The sequence below is a fragment of the Cuculus canorus genome, chromosome 7 (assembly GCF_017976375.1).
Source record: "Cuculus canorus isolate bCucCan1 chromosome 7, bCucCan1.pri, whole genome shotgun sequence".
In the NCBI taxonomy this organism is placed as follows: Eukaryota; Metazoa; Chordata; class Aves; order Cuculiformes; family Cuculidae; genus Cuculus; species Cuculus canorus.
In genome coordinates this window covers 33,169,650-33,186,663 of record NC_071407.1, presented here as the reverse complement: position 1 = coordinate 33,186,663, position 17,014 = coordinate 33,169,650, and the positions used below count along the sequence as shown (strand labels likewise).

At 39.8% G+C, this 17,014-nt stretch overlaps 1 protein-coding gene across 2 annotated transcripts in view; it reads right to left on the bottom strand.

The window, feature by feature from the left end:
* Nucleotides 1–588: 588 nt before the first annotated feature.
* PPP2R2D (protein phosphatase 2 regulatory subunit Bdelta) overlaps nucleotides 589–17,014 on the bottom strand; it is a 33,590-nt gene continuing 17,164 nt past the window's right edge. The window contains exons 4-11 of one of the 2 annotated variants that reach the window (XR_008450648.1): nucleotides 15,554–15,719; nucleotides 13,850–13,962; nucleotides 11,274–11,451; nucleotides 10,358–10,522; nucleotides 8,728–8,897; nucleotides 8,547–8,638; nucleotides 3,505–6,320; nucleotides 608–1,570 (exon numbers count right to left, since the gene is read on the bottom strand). Coding sequence is in view for 1 of the 2 variants with exons in the window: in XM_054071302.1 (XP_053927277.1) it covers nucleotides 6,041–6,320; nucleotides 8,547–8,638; nucleotides 8,728–8,897; nucleotides 10,358–10,522; nucleotides 11,274–11,451; nucleotides 13,850–13,962; nucleotides 15,554–15,719 (1,164 nt within the window). In the remaining variant the exon portion in view is untranslated. Of the gene's footprint in view, nucleotides 6,321–8,546; nucleotides 8,639–8,727; nucleotides 8,898–10,357; nucleotides 10,523–11,273; nucleotides 11,452–13,849; nucleotides 13,963–15,553; nucleotides 15,720–17,014 lie in introns of both variants that reach the window. The other variant, XM_054071302.1, reaches the window with a different exon arrangement.

Here is a 17,014-nt window from a genome sequence, read left to right as displayed (position 1 = left end):
GGTACTGCCTTATCCAAGTACCCTATGGCCACAGTCACTCTGTGTACCCAGAGTTTCAGACTCATCATTCAGAAAACCTCATACCAAACCCATCATCCTCCCTATTCCTGTGACATTCCCAAGGTGACAATTACCATTTCAGAAAAAACCCAGTGTGTGATAAACCTATAACAATCATCAGATGGGCAACTATTTTGCTATCGTTATCCAATTAATTGCTCGTGGCATTCTTACAGAGCCAAATTAGGTTTCCATGGTCAAGCGCTGGCCTTTCGCCTTTATGTTTCCAACACTGATTTCTGGAATAGGCATCTCATGAAAATTTCACAGTTATCATGCTTTCCTAAAACACCTTTAAAGTTCACAGGCTTCCCTAAAGCCATGGAACCAGGGGACAAGTGGTCCAAAATAAATATAAATACTAAAAGAAATGGCCTAGAACTGCCTGAACATGCTTGATATCAACAACTTTTGCCATGAACACTTTAGACCTTTTGATCCTCACACTTCTTACCAGTGAAAATGGAAAATTCAGTCAATTTTGCAACTAATTTCCTTTGAAAAAAAGGTCACGGTATAAATAAATAGCAATTTAAGTACAGCATGCTTCCAGTACAAGGTGCTTTATTTCTTTAGAGACACAAAAATAACTAATTTTAACTCATTTAACAATCCTCATTCTCAGTTGTGCTTTCAGCGGTGGACCCAGGGCACTGGTGCCATTCCTGCCCCCTCCCAGAGCTCAGTCAGGGGCCAGGGAATGTCCCCTCCACCAGAGTTGACCCCTCTGTGGGTTGTCCCAGCTGGAAGGACAGACTGAAGGACACCAGCAGCAGGGAGTTGGTCCAGAGGACGTCCATGAAGATGATCAGAGGGCTGAAGCACCTCTGCTATGAGGATACGCTGAGAGAGTTGGAGTTGTGGTTTGCTGGGCTCAGCTGCCACCAGACCTCAGAGCCACGGGGGCTGGGAAAGAGTCAAAGAGGTCATCTTGCTGTGGAAAGGCGGTTTATGCAAGACAGACATCAGAAAGATGAAATATTACCTAAGCTGTGCTTGCCAGGGGCTGGTTTAACGCTTTCAGGCTTAGCAGGCTCCTGCCAGGCGCAGAGCACCCGGAAGGCTTAGGGACTGTTTGTGCGATGGTGGTATTAGAAAAATTACCTGATCACAGAATCACAGAATCACACAGAATCACAGAATCACACAGAATCACTGATATTTAAAAGAAGTCCTGAAAGGCTTGTTATGGATCCAAGAATTTTCTGAAGTCCCATGCAAACTATCACTGAAGGTTCAAGGCATATACAGCAGGAGACCGTTCTTACTCCAGAGCAGCCACCAGTTCATCGCAGTCTTGAAGTATTTTCTCTCTTTAGACCTTTGCATTTTGGCATGCTTTGTTTTACTGCGGAAAGTAATCCTCAACAGCAACGAGCAGAGTCTGAAGCCGAGCTGATGGCTCTGGGGCACGTGGGGTGCGTCACGTCTGCTATTTATAACTGCAGAGGACCCGATGAGGATGGCTGGTGTCTGGGTGAGCTCCATGTACAAGGACCACCATCAGGAGCTGTCAAAGGCAAAGAGAGAAGCTGAGCTCAGTGTCTGAAGCTTTCAAGGTTGCTATAACAAAAGGGAATTTCTGCAAAAAAAAAAGGAATTTCTGTTCTCTCTGCAGACTCCTCACACCCCACAGTTTGTGTGGAGGTTTACTTCCAGGAGCCACATATTAACCTGCCTGGAGTGATACAGACTCCCAGTCCAGGAAGAGCTCCACAGTGCAAGACCCACCTCCTCTCTCCACAGCATCCTCACTGCACCCAGACTACAGAGGACCTTCAGTTGTTTCCCTGGTAGATAAGCTCAGCCAAATGCAGACGCTCGTCTGCTCAAGCGCCTGTGAAATTAGTACTCCTCAAGACTTAATGGAGTTCTTATCACCAGTTTTGCAAGCACCACCAAGGTTTGGATCAAATTCAGTATAAGCCAGAAGACACTTGTGTGAAAAGTGAGTTAAATAGGACACCAATGGCTGCAGCCCCTGTACTGCCCAGCACTCAGTACCGAGGCAGATCCACATGTGTTTGCTCGAAGTTACAGCTCACTCTTTGGAGCAGCTCAGCCACCTGGTTACCATCACTCGGAACTGGGAAGAGTCAGGCTGGTTCCTCTCACTCAACCTGATCAGCACAGGGCTCTTCCTGCCTATTAAAAATCCTGGATGCGAAGAACAGGACAACAACCTCCCCCCACCAAGTACTTCACCTACAGCCGATGAACACATTTGGATTACGCTGCAGAGCCTGATGACTGCCCTTCCCTTTTCGTTTTGCCCCTCCAGCATAAGCCCCTTGCTGGCTCCTGCACTGTCTCCGAGAGGAGAGAGCCATCCTACTGCATTTTAAGGCCCCAAGTGTTCATCTGAAGCAGGTACTATGGATTTGGATGCCTGGGGTTCCTGCTCCTGACTGCACGCTGGATATCCAGCATGTACTGAGTTACGAATTCCTGCTCCGAGGCAGTGCTTGCTCATCTTTCCAGGTCTCATCTGTGGAGACAGGGGATTGTCTCCCAGCCCAAACAGTGCCTCCTGGAGAGCCTGTGCCAAAGCCGCTCAAACAGCCAGGAGATGGAAAGTGTTTGATAGGAAAATAACTTCAAACTGACCACTCTAAGTTTTATTTGAGGATGGAGGGTAACCATAGCTAGCGGAAAATCTTGCTCATCTTCCTTCTGCAATTCTAGGACAGAAAAGTTCCATAGGAAAGTCTTTGCGTGCCTTCCAGAGTCTGGAAGGTCTCCATTTCTAGATACAGCCTTTGGGCAGGGTACAAAACAAGGACATTTGATTGAAAGCTTGATAGAAACAACTTCTCTGAGGGATGCCCATCTCACCAGAGAAGCCACAGACCGCACAGTGCAGCGCCCCACGTAGCTTACATCCACAAACACCCATTTTCCAACCAGGCTGAGGGCTGGAGTGCACCTGCTCCCAGATGCAACTCCTTTCAACTACCTACCGATCTCTCCCCCAAAAAATGGAAGTACCAGTTTAAGTGCCTGAACTCTTCAGAAGCACATCTTATTTCATCAGGTTGTCCTTCAGCCGCTCAAAGCACCCACTGCCACCCACCTGCTGAGCACCCTCTGTGTTTTTGTGGTCAGTTTAATATGACAATGGAATGCAGAGTTTAATCTTAAACCCTATTCCTGCAACTCCAAACCCATCCCTGAGGAAGCAACAGACCTTTGAGATAGCAGTTGACCTTTTCCCAATGCTTTTTCATTACATAGCTGGTCGTCAGTTATCCCAGATGCCTTTCTCATCACTTAACAACTACGCTGACAATTTAAAAGACGTGCACACGTCTCAAGGAAAGAAGATTACATAGAGAACACTCTCTCAGGTTTGAGAAACTCTTGAGACATGAAACATTCACTCTGGGCACTGAGGATCCGTCAGACCAAAATCTATTTTAAAACAAGCATCAAAAAAAATCTTACCTCCATTTTCTAGTACGGAAAACTTCTGCTCTTCAGTTGTTTCCTCAAAACCATCAAGGCCTCAAGTTACCTCACTGTTAGGAAACAACTGCAAGCCAGGGGATCTGCACTTTCTTTGCAGCTCACAACCTGTCAGAATACATGCATATGGGTTTTTCACATCTTAATGTCAAGTACCATCTCTAAGGCAACATCCCTGTCACACACCTCACCCATGAGATATTCTATTTCCCAGACGTAACCCTTCGGGGTACTTGGAAGTACAAGTAGTGCAACACTCAAACTGCCCAGAAGTCAAAGGTGGTTTGGGCAAATATCTGAAAGAACAAGAACTTTATCAAATTGACAATAAAATCTGGTTCTAGATAAAACAAAATGATAAAAAAATTCACGAATCATCAAAAACTATTTAATTGAAAGTGGTACAAGCAAATCATGTTTTATATAATAGATTTCATCATAACCTTTTTCTTTGTACTCATATTCCACTTACATTTGCTGAAAAAATAGATCAAAAATAGACAGCACTAATATATTCACGGAATATGAACAGACAGCTTTCCGAGTCAGAGGTATGACCATTCAAAAACTAAACATTTAAAATGGAAATACAAACAATCTTCAGGCTGGCTGATTTGGCCAATTATCTCACAAATGGAAGAAAGAAAGTTGTCAAGATACACAGCGCAAGTCCAGGTAAACATTTAAAATTTATTAAACTTTTTGGTCAAAATAATAGAACAAGTATGTACAATCCCATTGCGTTAGCTCTAGTAGGTATTTTAGGAACAAGGTCAAATCTAATGCTTTAGTGACCCGGAAGTTCCACATCGCAAGATTTTTCAAATAGTGTCACAACCAATATACAGTATAAGAATTTTTATTTTATTTAAACTTTATTTGTAGAACCTCAAAGTTAGTTGTACGTACTAGCTTACTGTGAACGAGAGTGGCACTCTATGGACATTAACCGGGAGGATAAAAACGGAGACATTTTGCTCTTGCATTTGCAGATCCGATTCAGTAATCGTAATACACCTTCATTTTAAGAAAAATGGAGTGTAAACCACACCTCTGTATTTCCTCTGGGAAGCTCAAGGGATCTCATTTTTCAGAAAGAACTCCTAACTTGCAGGCACATTTCAGTGTGTAATGTCTCACTATTCGTTGCTACCAGAACGTGCTGCAACCGCTTCAGGGACAGTTTCTCACCCGTGCTAGTCTGGGGTGAAGAGAAGGTTGATGCATTTTAGGCCTCTTTGGGAAAAAAAAAAAAAGTACCTAAGGCTTAAAAAAAAAGTTAGCAAGAACAGAGTAACAACAGCAGTTATACCAGCTTGCAGCCTCAGTGTTTCCTGACATCTCGGTGCTAAGGACATTGCTAAAATGTCCTCAGCTGCATTGCTGCTTGGCATGATCAAGACAGGGGTATTTTTTTGCTGGCTTGAACTGCAACGTGAAATACAATATATTATGCCAAATATTTAAAATAAACTATATCTTCATGACAAATACTAAAAAGGTTAAAAAACATAATGCACATAAGGTATGTCTCTATCTAACATTGAGAGGCATCAGAGAAACTGAATTTTTGTCTTCAAAGAAGAACATTTGTTAAATGTTATTTTTTTCCCTTCTGTGTAAGGTGGTCACTTTCTATTAAGGCTGTGGATGTCTTTGTACTAACCTTTTCATCTCCTACTCGGTACACAGATAGCATTTTACAAGAAAACCAGTGCAACTTAAACTAAATGACAATTTCATGGAAACTCTAAATTTAGAATTCAAAATACTACACAAAAAAGTTTGCATTAGTCTGCCAAAAATCAATGTTTTGGGGCAAACACTGCCCATCAGAATTATTTTGCACAATCTCAGTACATGCATTAAAAAAATAAAAAGACTGAATACATACCCTCAGATTTAAAAACACTTTTTATAGTTTGTTATTTTATTAAGTGGTTTACACCAGAAGGTGTGGTTATAGATACAGTTGGTGAGTAAATAGTCATGGAAACCTGTCTACGAACCCAACTCAAGACCTACCTAAGTGCTCCAAGGTAAAAACACCTAAGCCTAGATACAGGCCAGAGGAGGAATGTTTACAGGCATTAAGCACAATATATGTTTTGAAAGGCCCAAATATTACAGCAGAGAAAGAGCGCGAGAGATAGAAATTACATTTTTATGACAATTTTTCTTCTTGGGTGTTAAATTTTTGGTCTATAAACTGGAAAGGAAGGCTCAGATTTAAATAAATACATTTGTTTTGAGTATTGGCCTTATTGAGCACTGTCCATCAGTTCTGCCTCTAGAGGGTTTCTCCCAGAAAACTGCGACTGACACTCCCTACGCCCTGCCGAAGGCAGAACTACACCATGAACTCAAAAACCAGGCCAGATCCTCTCCTTTATCTAAAGGGAAGTAAGTGCATCAATGTTCTTCACTGGTAGGACAACAAGGCCTTCTCTTTTACAGATAAACAACTGAGCTTAACTATGCAAGACGACGACTCTGTCCTCAAGTAAAGTCATCTTTAGTTAATTTTGTCCTGGAATATATACAAATTATTGGTGGCAGCTACAGCAATGATGTTCTCCATGGGATGCCATGCTGTATGAAGAATCTTCTTGTTGAAGTCCAGACTGTCAACGCTTATTTCATCCTTCTTCCTTTTACCCCCTGTACACACTTTACGCGGCTTTAAGATGGCACGAGGTTTGCTGCTTTCCCTGGATGCTTCCAGGGTGATATCCCGCCGCGTGTTTCGGTCAAACATTCTGAAGAAATTGTTGTAGGACCCAGTCATGATAGCACTGTTTAAAAGCAGAAGGAAAGGAACTCTTATTAGGTATCCATTAGTAGTAACTAATCCCTACTTTCTCTCTTACGCACAAGGTTACGGTCAGATCAGTATGTGGCATTACGCTCTTTTCCTCTCTGATGTCTACCTTTGCTCAGTTCCATCTGGACATCCCACTTTTTCTTCCAGGTCTTCCCTCGGTCTCCCCTCCTGCCAGCAGCACTTGGCACCAGTTTCATGTTCTGCTCATCTTCACGCGTGCAAAGTGGGTTTTCCTTCCACTACTCTATCCCTTTATTCTGTGGCAACTAAACCACAGTGGAAGACATTGTACACTGCCCGATTTCAGCACACTACCACAAACAAGCCGCCTCTTTGTCACTGTGTACATGTTTTCATGAGCACGCCAATGGATTAATTATGAAACCTATCTTGAACTGGCAAAAGAAACCCCTGCAGAACAATTTGGAGTTTCTGTACAGTATCAAATTGGCTTGTGAACAAGGCAAGAGAAAAATTTGCATTTGAAAATGCTTTCAAGTATCAAGTTTGAAAAAAAGAAAAAAAAAGCTTGAAATTCAGGTCACACCGTTCATTATTTTGTGTATCAAACACTTTACCACTTGAACCCAGTGTCCTGTGTCCAGTTCTGGAATCCCCAACTGTTGGAACAGGTCATGAGGGCCACAAAGATGATCAGAGGGGCTGAAGCACCTCCGCTATAGGGACAGGCTGAGAGAGCTGCGGTTGTTCAGACTGCAGAACAGAAGACTCCAGGGAGACCTTAGAGCAGCTTTCCAGTGCCTGAAAGGGCCTACAGGAAAGCCAGGCAGGGACTTTTTAGAAGGGCATAGAGCGATAGGACAAGGGGGAGTGGGTTTAAATTGGAAGGGGGAAGATTTAGACTAGACATTAGGAAGAAATTCTTCACAATGAGGGTGGTGAGACACTGGCACAGGTTGCCTAAGGAAGCTCTGGATGCTTCCTCCCTGGAAGTGTTCAAGGCCAGGCTCGGGGCCTTGGCCTTGAGCAGCCTGGGCTGGTGGGAGGTGTCCCTGCCCATGGCAAGGAGGCTGGAACTTTTTTTTTGCTTTTATAAGCTTGACTTTTTTTCTCTTTCCAAAAGGCTGACTGGAGTAGCTTGAAAAAACCCACAGAAAGAAGGGTCAGTTTCTTTGCATTACAGTGTGGTGAAAAATACACAGCACTTCTCTTTATGCATTTTATGTTGGTTCACAGATATTGCTAGTAAGTTTTTTTGTAAACTGACTCACACAGTATGATTTCTCCACTGAATAACTCAAAGCCATTTGCAACCCAGTGTTTAGAGTATCAAATTTTCTTCAGTTTACTTAAGGAATGAGCATGCTAGTGGCATGTAGCAGTACATGCCACTGCAGCTGTCACTGCAACAGCAAGGCACATAAGTTTCACTTCCTTTGCTGACTCCTGTGCACAGCTTACCAGATTTGAATTCCCTGATCACTGTTCCCATCTAAACTATGTGGCGCATCTTTTGTTCTTCAATATTTGCCAGATTTAGGCCAAAGCTTGTTTCAAAGGCTGATCTCATAGCAGACAAGTCACTGTTTGAAGTATTTCAGATATAGTCATAAAACTCCTAAAAAAAAAAATAATCCCCAAGGCAAGGCAACAGAAAACACCTAGATGCAAGATCCAGATCTGCTACAGTCTTATCCATGGGTTCTGAAAGCATTTTGACAGGTAGCTAAGATTACCATGGCTCGTGACAGGAAGCATACAAAATTTGTGCCACTACAGTGGCTTTGCTATCTGATTATAATGCTTCCACAACTTGAAGACAAGATGTAATTCCACTGTTTGCAACAAGTATAAGTTATTAACACAGTTTTATCTCCTTTAGCCCACAGAAAACACAGAAAGGTTCAATTCACAAAACACTGAATGTTATGTTCTTGTAACGGACTTTGAGAATGAAACTGAGTCACATTTTCATGGCTTGAAATGGCCAGTCTTGACTTTATAACCTTCAATGATAATTCACAGTAGAAATAAACTGACACAAAAATTATTCCACTTCTGCAGCTGGAGGGTGGAAGATTCAAGGATGAAGTCTTTTTGCAAAGAAACCCTGGCCGACTGGATTGTAACTAATTACCATTCTTAAGTACTGCTTATGGCTTTCAAGACTGGAAAGCAAATTCCTAAAGCCAAGGGAAGACCAAAGAAACAAACCAAAACAACCACAACAACTCACCTATCGGAACCGTTCCAGCAGCATTCAAATTTGTCAAAGATGCAGTCATTTTCATAAAGGGAACAAAGCTTGCTTCGAAGATACTCATGGACCTTTTTGGAACATTTAAATTGGTATTAGACATAAAGAAAAAGGAGAAAAAGGAAAAGAAAGGGTATTTAAGAAAGACTGAACACCATACTTGATATGTCTCTACAGGCCTGTTTTCCATGTTGAGATCCCACACTTTAACAGAAAGGTAGTCTCTTGTCATCATGTATCGACCACTGTGACTGAATTTCACATCAGATATCGATGATATTATTTCTGAAAAAAATGATCTGCTGCTAGGATCTTCAGGTTCTTCAAAAACTGCAGATAGAAGACAATTGCAAATGAAACCAACACCATATTTCAGTTTCAAACGTTTTTTCCTATTTGGAAAATTTTAAATAATTTATTAGTTTCTTTTAAAGAGAGAGGACGTTAAATACTTCTAAAAAAACCAAATCTCTTTTTAAGCAATACTATGCTCTTAGTCAGCAGATTGCTAAATGCTTAATTCCAACATTCTCAACTGGAGCACAGCATCAGCAAACTATAACTTACAGGTCTTAGGGGTGAATCAGAGAAAAAAAAACTTAAAACCAGCACATGGGGACAGTAAACATCACAACTTATCTACAGATCATGTTGAAGAGGAGCAGATGAAAACATCAGCATCCCAAATACAGTATCTTAATGCATGACCCATGCATTTTGAGTACTGTAAGATATACTTTTCTTTAGATCTGAATGAAAGTTTTACTATACAAACTACATGAAATTAAATATTACCTATATTTGAAATACAATTTGCGTGGTTTTAGAAAGCAGATAAAGAAATACATTAATTAAAATGAAGAGTCAATATTTGAAGTCAACCCTTCATGACACAAGCAAACCAGAACTATTTATTTCATTCTTGAATACACTCTTTTTCTAACAGGCTGTTATTCAGTGACAAGCAGTTAAAAAAATAAAGTGCTTCTAGGTAATTTAATGCAACACTACATCGAATAGATGAAGTGGCCTAGCATTCTATGTATCCTACAGTATAAATATTTCCTTCCATCACAAAGAAACCCATATCCACACTACAGGGACCTTACCTGCAAATATCAGTATGGTAGGTCACCCAGAGGACTAGTAATACTAATAAACCACAGTTGTTCCAGTAGCGAACAAGAAAGTAGAGGCTGCCTGCAAAGCACAGGCAGTTATCCCTATGACTTCAACATGAAAATTCTCCTCACCCTAAAGTTTTCATGGCTGGGCAGCCTAAAAAAGCATTCACCTCTCATCCCTGGAAACTTGCTTCAAACACAGCACATATTTCAAAGAATTAATTCTATCCTAGGAGCTGCGAACGGTCACAATGTACACGGATTCTGGCAGCAACAGCCCAGTTTCTAATGTACAAAGGTGAACAAACTGCCCTAAACTGGCATTTGATAAGCAGATACCTTTGAGAAGCACCAAGACTGAGTCTGGACAGAAGACAGGTCTCACTGGTGCCAAAAGCACTTGTTCCCATCAGTTTATGATGCATAAATGGGTAAACAGGAGCAGAGTCAGATCGTCAATTGTCTCATGCTACACTTCTGCTTGTTGATGGCCTAGAACAAGACAATTAAAATGTTCCATTCTACAAAACTACCACCCCTTACCTTGTATGCTCTTTACCAATAAGCAGAACTTGGTATGTTTGTTTTTAAGCAGAACACCTATCGCTCTATCTTGCATGAAAACAAAGCAATGCACCCAGAAATCACGGATGCATACTAACTTACATTTTGAATGCCTGTCACAGAGGGCTGAAGAACGCATGTCACAGAGTCGAATAGTTCCTTTGCTACTACTGTAGACAAACACGTTACAGTGATGAGGGTGGAACTCTGCAGCAGTAATCACTTCTGTCAGCTCCTCCATGTTAGCAGGCTTAATATCTACAATATCTGGGGAGGTTTCTGTAAAGGCACGTAACATTTCACTTCTAGCAGAGATTTACTAACAAAATGTTAAGAATACCCAGTAGAAAAACAGGGCAAGATCTTTTCAGACTCCTCTCAAGCCTCTTTTTCTTAATGCTTCCCATTGAACACTGAATACACTTAATCTATTTACCTAAAGCTTTCAAAAACTTGCATATGACCTATTTAACATTCAGTATTTCTTCAATTTTTCTTTTACTGCAGATTTAACAACATAGGACATGCTGTTAGTTTTGGATACACAGGCTTGCAAAAAGACTTGAAAATTATTTCTGCAGTTAATGATATCATTTGACGTGGAAAACAAGTGAAATGTTTTCTTTAAGAGAAGATTCACTTACACAGTTAGGAAACCTTAAACTTTAAAAAAAAATACCTACACAGTAATACAATACCTATTCTTCAAACCTCTCAACTCTTGGTTAAGTTGACTGAACTCCAAAAATAAGGGACGCTCCCAAAATTCTACAATTTCTCTTTAGAAATCAAACTATATTTCTACTAGTAGTTTTCCTTTGAAGGAATGCTTGTACTCAAGATTGAGTGAGAGCACCCTAAGGCCTGCTTTCACTTTATCCAACCTCTAGATTTTAGAGTCTTGTATTTTAATCCCTTGATTCAAACATCTATTCTAGTTAGCAAAATTGAAGTGATTCTCTTAAACATACACAACTTAGATGTGCCCCGATGTTCAAAAAGAACATAAAAAGGATACTAAAACTTCTATCTGTGATTTCTAAATGCCATAGGTTAATCCTTAGGTCATCTGCAGAAAGGTACGTTTCATGATCACTATTTACTGAAATAGAGTTTATGTGGTAAGTATGTGCATTTGCAAAAATCCTTCTGGGACTTGCTTCTACCATTAGGTCCATGGGTTTCAATATTGGCACCTGAAACACGAAAAAGAACAGTCAATTGGAGTATAAAACTGATTTCTGAGTCAGGAAATATTAATTAGTTCATACCACAGATTTTGTTTTTTATTTAGTGACTAAACACTCTTCAAATTTACTTGAGCAAGAAAAGTAATAAAATAGCCTATGAATGCTGACTTCGCATACTGCCAACACAAAACATCAGACACCGACTTCCGCAGAAGTTACCTGTCAAATACAGCAGCCTTGTACCTCACCCAACAGGATAACGGTGCGTGTTTATAATGGTATTAGAAGATTATGTTAATTTGAAACAAGCGCTTAAAAATTATGCCCATATCTTATAGGGCTGCTCCTGAAATTGGTAAGAACAGACTAAACAGAAACTCTCTCCCGCACCCCCCAATTTGTTTACTGAACAGTCAGTACGATTTTAGGAACACATGAATGCCCTGTTTCCAGAATCACCTGATCTAAATGGTAAAACAGTTTGTCAGGGTCAAGTGGGCTAAGCTTCCCTCTAGCTCCTCCTCACCAACCAGCAAGTGAATAGTTCAAGGTTGCCCAAGGACGCCCTATGCTGTTCCAGTACACAATTCAGCAGAACACTAGCTTACATCATCCAATCAAGAAAAAAAGTTATGACAGTGTCCAAAATAATCTGTCTTCCTGGAACAAGCAACAGATTAATCCTCTGTAGTTGTTTTCACAATGTTTGCATCTAACTGTTTGTTTACATCAAACTGTAATGATTAAAAATAATCCGTTAATTTTTATTAGGCAATTTTCCTATCTCACCACATGAGTGTTCCTAGCCTGATTGTGAAACTGAAAATACATTTACATTGCTTCCCTCCATTTAGCTTGATGATTCCTAAATGCACCATACTGTTTAAAGTAGATGCTAATGTTCTCCTTCAGTGATATAAGCCAGTACTGTGTAAAACCACCAGGCCACATTCCAGACTCTCCATGTTCCCTGACAGGTATTCTACTCCTACGCAAGGGCAAGGCTATAGAACTCAAAACTTCGTCTGTACCTACTTCCAGCCACTGGGCTAAGGCATTGTATCATTTTTTTATTTCCTTGGTATTTTCATTAAAATACTCAATGAGATATTGTCTCCCACACGCTGAGTAGAAAGACACTTCTCAGAGGAAGCAGATACTCTTTCCCAACATGATTATGCATTAGGCTTATGTATACCTAAAGCTTCAGTTCAATATTCAACTTAAGGAAAGCAAGGCAAAAAAAAAAATAAAATTAAAAAAAAAAAAAAATCAACAAAACGCCACAACCATTTAGTCCCTAAAAGTGTCAGGGGTGGCACTGGCTTTGAAAGAAGTGGAAACCTCAGTTTAATTCCTGTTTATGGAAACAAAGTAAAAAAAAATCCAAGAAAAAACCCTGACCACACGATTTCATTCCTTGAGCTCCTGCTTTAAATGACCTCAAGTTCAGAGTACTACTCCTACCACTACATCACTATGCAAGTGGAAAAATGTCAAGAGCATTCAAGTACACATTAGGTTTTCAAAATGCTCAGAACTTGCCTCTAAAACAAACACCTTCTACCTAACAAGAGAATACCTAGCACCCTGTTTAAATTTTTGAGTCTTGTTCATAGAAAAAAAAGACCAAACAAGGCTAATGCAAGCAATACTAAGGGAAAAAATATTATCAATACAATCAAAGCCAAATTCTTCCTAAATTCATAATGGCACATGCTTAATACAAAGGCCCTACTTGCCCATTCCACAGAGCAGCACCCCAGAAGGATATAAAGGCTAAACTGGTCTCCCAAGGGTGGCACAGACATTGCAGCCCTGTCTTCTATAGATCAGTTGAGGACAGGAAGGGAGGTCAGTATGTTGTGGGCCTCCCAAATAAATGTGTTCCCTGCACTTTTCTTCATGTTACACTAACACAACAGACTATTTTAAGAACACTGCAAGACGGCTTCATGCTTTCTATGACTTGAATACAGAGTAGTGCAGCCCCAAGCCTGAAAAGGCTTGAATAACAAAGTTTGTTATATTTTATTGCTGTCAATAAATCAGTATATCTTTTCCTACAATCTGAATACACTGAGGTCAATAAAGGCTGTCTCTAACAAAATATTTTAATTTAAGAAAACATTTAAAATATCCTAAGATCTTCCAAGACAATCCCCTCGCTGAGAAGCTAATAATATAATATTATAATAATGGCTTTTTACCTGAAGTTTTCCATAAGAACCTTATGAAATACTTACATATGTATAATGAAGTGTTTGCATTTTTAATAAAGGTTTTCAACGACCCTGACCAAAGCATCACTCTTAATCCATACATTTCAGTTGATAACTTTGCTGATAGAAAGGCAGAGAAGTACATGCAAAAACATATTTAAAATCAAAGAGCAGAAACATACCCGTAGTGATGTGATTCTGAAAGGATCCCTAAGTCTTCCATCTTCATCTTTTAAATTATAACCTTCGGCTCTTTTATCCCTTTCACTTATTTTCCATAATTTAATAGTTTTATCTAAAACCAACAAAAATTCACATGCTTGAGAATGAATTAAATTCAAAATAAAATCTCTAAATAATGGAGTCAGCAGAGTGGATATTATTTATCTCTTGAGGCTTACACTGCTTGCAACACAAAGGACACTGCTGGAATCCTTTAAACAACACTGTAATATGGAATACAGCCATTACACTTGAAGAACTGTGCCTTCAGCTAAATTGTTCAGCAGAATGGATACATGAAAAAAACAAACAAAACAAATATACCAGACACATGTACTTGGAGGATGTGGATGGGAAATGAATGGAAATACCAGTAAATGGAGAAGAAAAAGAATATGGATTCCATTTTACTTCCAATGCAATGTTCAGTTAGAATAAAACACAAGTTTCTGCTTGAACATTATAAGGCCCTGTGCCTACCATTCACCAAAATGACCCTTCACAAGGGAAGTCACACACCAATTAACAAAATTCACCAAAAAGCTCTGTATGACTGTCTAAATTATTGTTAACAGACAAATGCTCGGGGGAATGCCATGTACTTCCCAGGTCTTACCAGGGAAAACCTTTCCAAGCACAGAAAGTAAGCATATACCAGGAGTGACATAATGAGCTACCTGGAAACAAATCTCTCCTATCCCAAATTACTGCATGCCTTTCAAGCATTTAGGATGATGCAGTTTTCATTGCTTTAAGTTTAGTGAGACTTATAGCAAAGTAAGATTTATTTGAATTTCCAACTCCAGTGGACCGAAGTCATTCTCGCTTTTGAGATTTCGTATAGCAGGTCAGCCCTTACATGAAGTCATTTAAATACAAGGCGAAAAAAAACAATGCAAACTGTTAGGAACAAGCGTATTCCTCTGTCAATAAGAGCAAGTATTTTCATGCACGGTTCCACATTTACATTTACAGTTTGCTCCATGATGCACCAAAATGAAACAGACCCAACACCTAATAACCACTACTAAAATACTGGAAGTAAGAAAAAAGGAAGTGCATGAAAACTTGTGATTTCCAACTTCTAGTTTTCGCAGTGATTTTATGCATTCTAAGGTACACGGTGAAAATGGTATAAATACACTCCTCCTAACACGACTGTTGTCTTTTAAACAGTTGTTTTTCAAAGCACACATTGTGTTTTGGTGTTGGAAAAGCAAAAAGATCATTATAAACACAGGGCTTAAATTTCAAATGCTTTTATTAAAAATCCATTTGGGATCACAAAAAAACCAATTTCAAAATTAGGACGATCATGTCAAATTCAGACTTCTGCTACAGTTGAGCATACTGGGAACTCTTTTATACAAAAGCTATTAAGCAGAGCAACAGGGAATGTAAACTGAAAGCATGATCAGTATATCCACAGAATACAGCTCTATAACCACGCCTATTCTGTTGCCAATCCATTGTTTTTACATTCATACATCAGCAGTTTACAGAGTATTACAATCAAAACTTATTTGGCATGTAATTAAGAGAACACAGCAAAATAACCCCAAAACACACCAGAACATGCCCCACCCCCACCCCCCCAGTAGATCACAAGTGAGATCAGATTCAAATGACATCAAAAGTTCTTTGTGTAAAAATAGTGTCCTTACCATTTGTAGAGAGCAGGAAATGAGCAGCATTCTGTTGTGGTAACCACCTAATTTTATTAATTTTTTCCTCAATTTCTAGACTTTTCAAGTAGTCAAACTCAGGTTCATGACTCTGAAAGGTACTGTAAACATTATATTCTCCCCTAGAATGAGGACGGCTTTTATTCTGCAAGGAAACATAACATTTCTTGAAGCTGACGTTACTCTGTTCATTAGGAATTGTACATACAAACTAACGACTAAAAACTGTCAACTAGAAAGCAAACTTTCACAACTGATCTTGATGAATTCTACAGTTTTACTCTATGATACTGTATCTAGTTTAGCACCAATACAGTGCACACAAACTTCCTTTTAAAACACGTACCTTTATATATAAATATGCATGCACTCAAAAAACAAATCAAAGCACAAAGAGGCATGCTAATGGTGTCTGCAAAGGAGTTCCTGTGCTTGGCTGGAAAATTTCTAAGCTACGCTACCTCTTCCCAAGTGGTTTCAACCAAACTGAAGCAGAGAAGTTCACTGTACCCTAAATCCTAAACCACCAACTCCATGTCATCAGTTTCTGTACTTCATCTAACCTCCATTCCTGTCCTTTTCCAAATTCACTCCTCTATTCATCACAATAGGGACACAATATAGGGGAAATAAATGTTAAGGCACAGATAACACAGAGTAAGCATGTTTTTTATAAAAACGCGATTGCCCAAAGTAATTCTGCTGAAGGGACAGCAAGGTCAAGTGTAAGCATTAGGTCTGGCTCCTCTCCTACTCATTTTAACACATGCTGTATCCAGAAATGGTACCAAGGCTTATAATTAAACTTCAACAACCTTTTTGATTATAAAAACCTGAAGGCTGGAATTACCACATTTTCATCTAAGCCACTCTATAGTGCTCATCATGGCATACCAGACACTATTCCAAATACACTAACAACTTTTCCCCTTACAGAAGTAAGGAGGAAATACTTCCTTTCTATTATCCTCATTAGGTAGATGTGGTAGCAAGGAGCAGAGATCAAAGCCACCAATGTCCACCAACTGCAATATTAGATTTGAGGCAGTTAGTCATCAGGATTTTCACATAAGTCAATGTTAGACAGAGATGCATGTTGAGAGAACAGACCAGCTTATAGAGCTGCAGCGCCCAGAACTTCTGAAAAAACAAATGCCCCAAAACACAAAGGGAATCACTCACTGGAGAACCAGCAGATCACTTACTTGCAAAGGCAGACAAAAATCAGTGCCCAGGAAAAGCCTACCCTGGACACTGATTGATGGTACGTTACTGAGGAAAAAACAGCAGTGACTCATGTCATTGCAGACTGGTAGGCCAAAATAAGGCTGCAAAGGCAACCTTTGTCCTGACACTTCCTTACATCTCCATGCTTAACTTGGCAACTTTGATAAAGTTATTTCAGCTAGGTTTATTTCTCCTGCAGTCTCTCACAAGTAT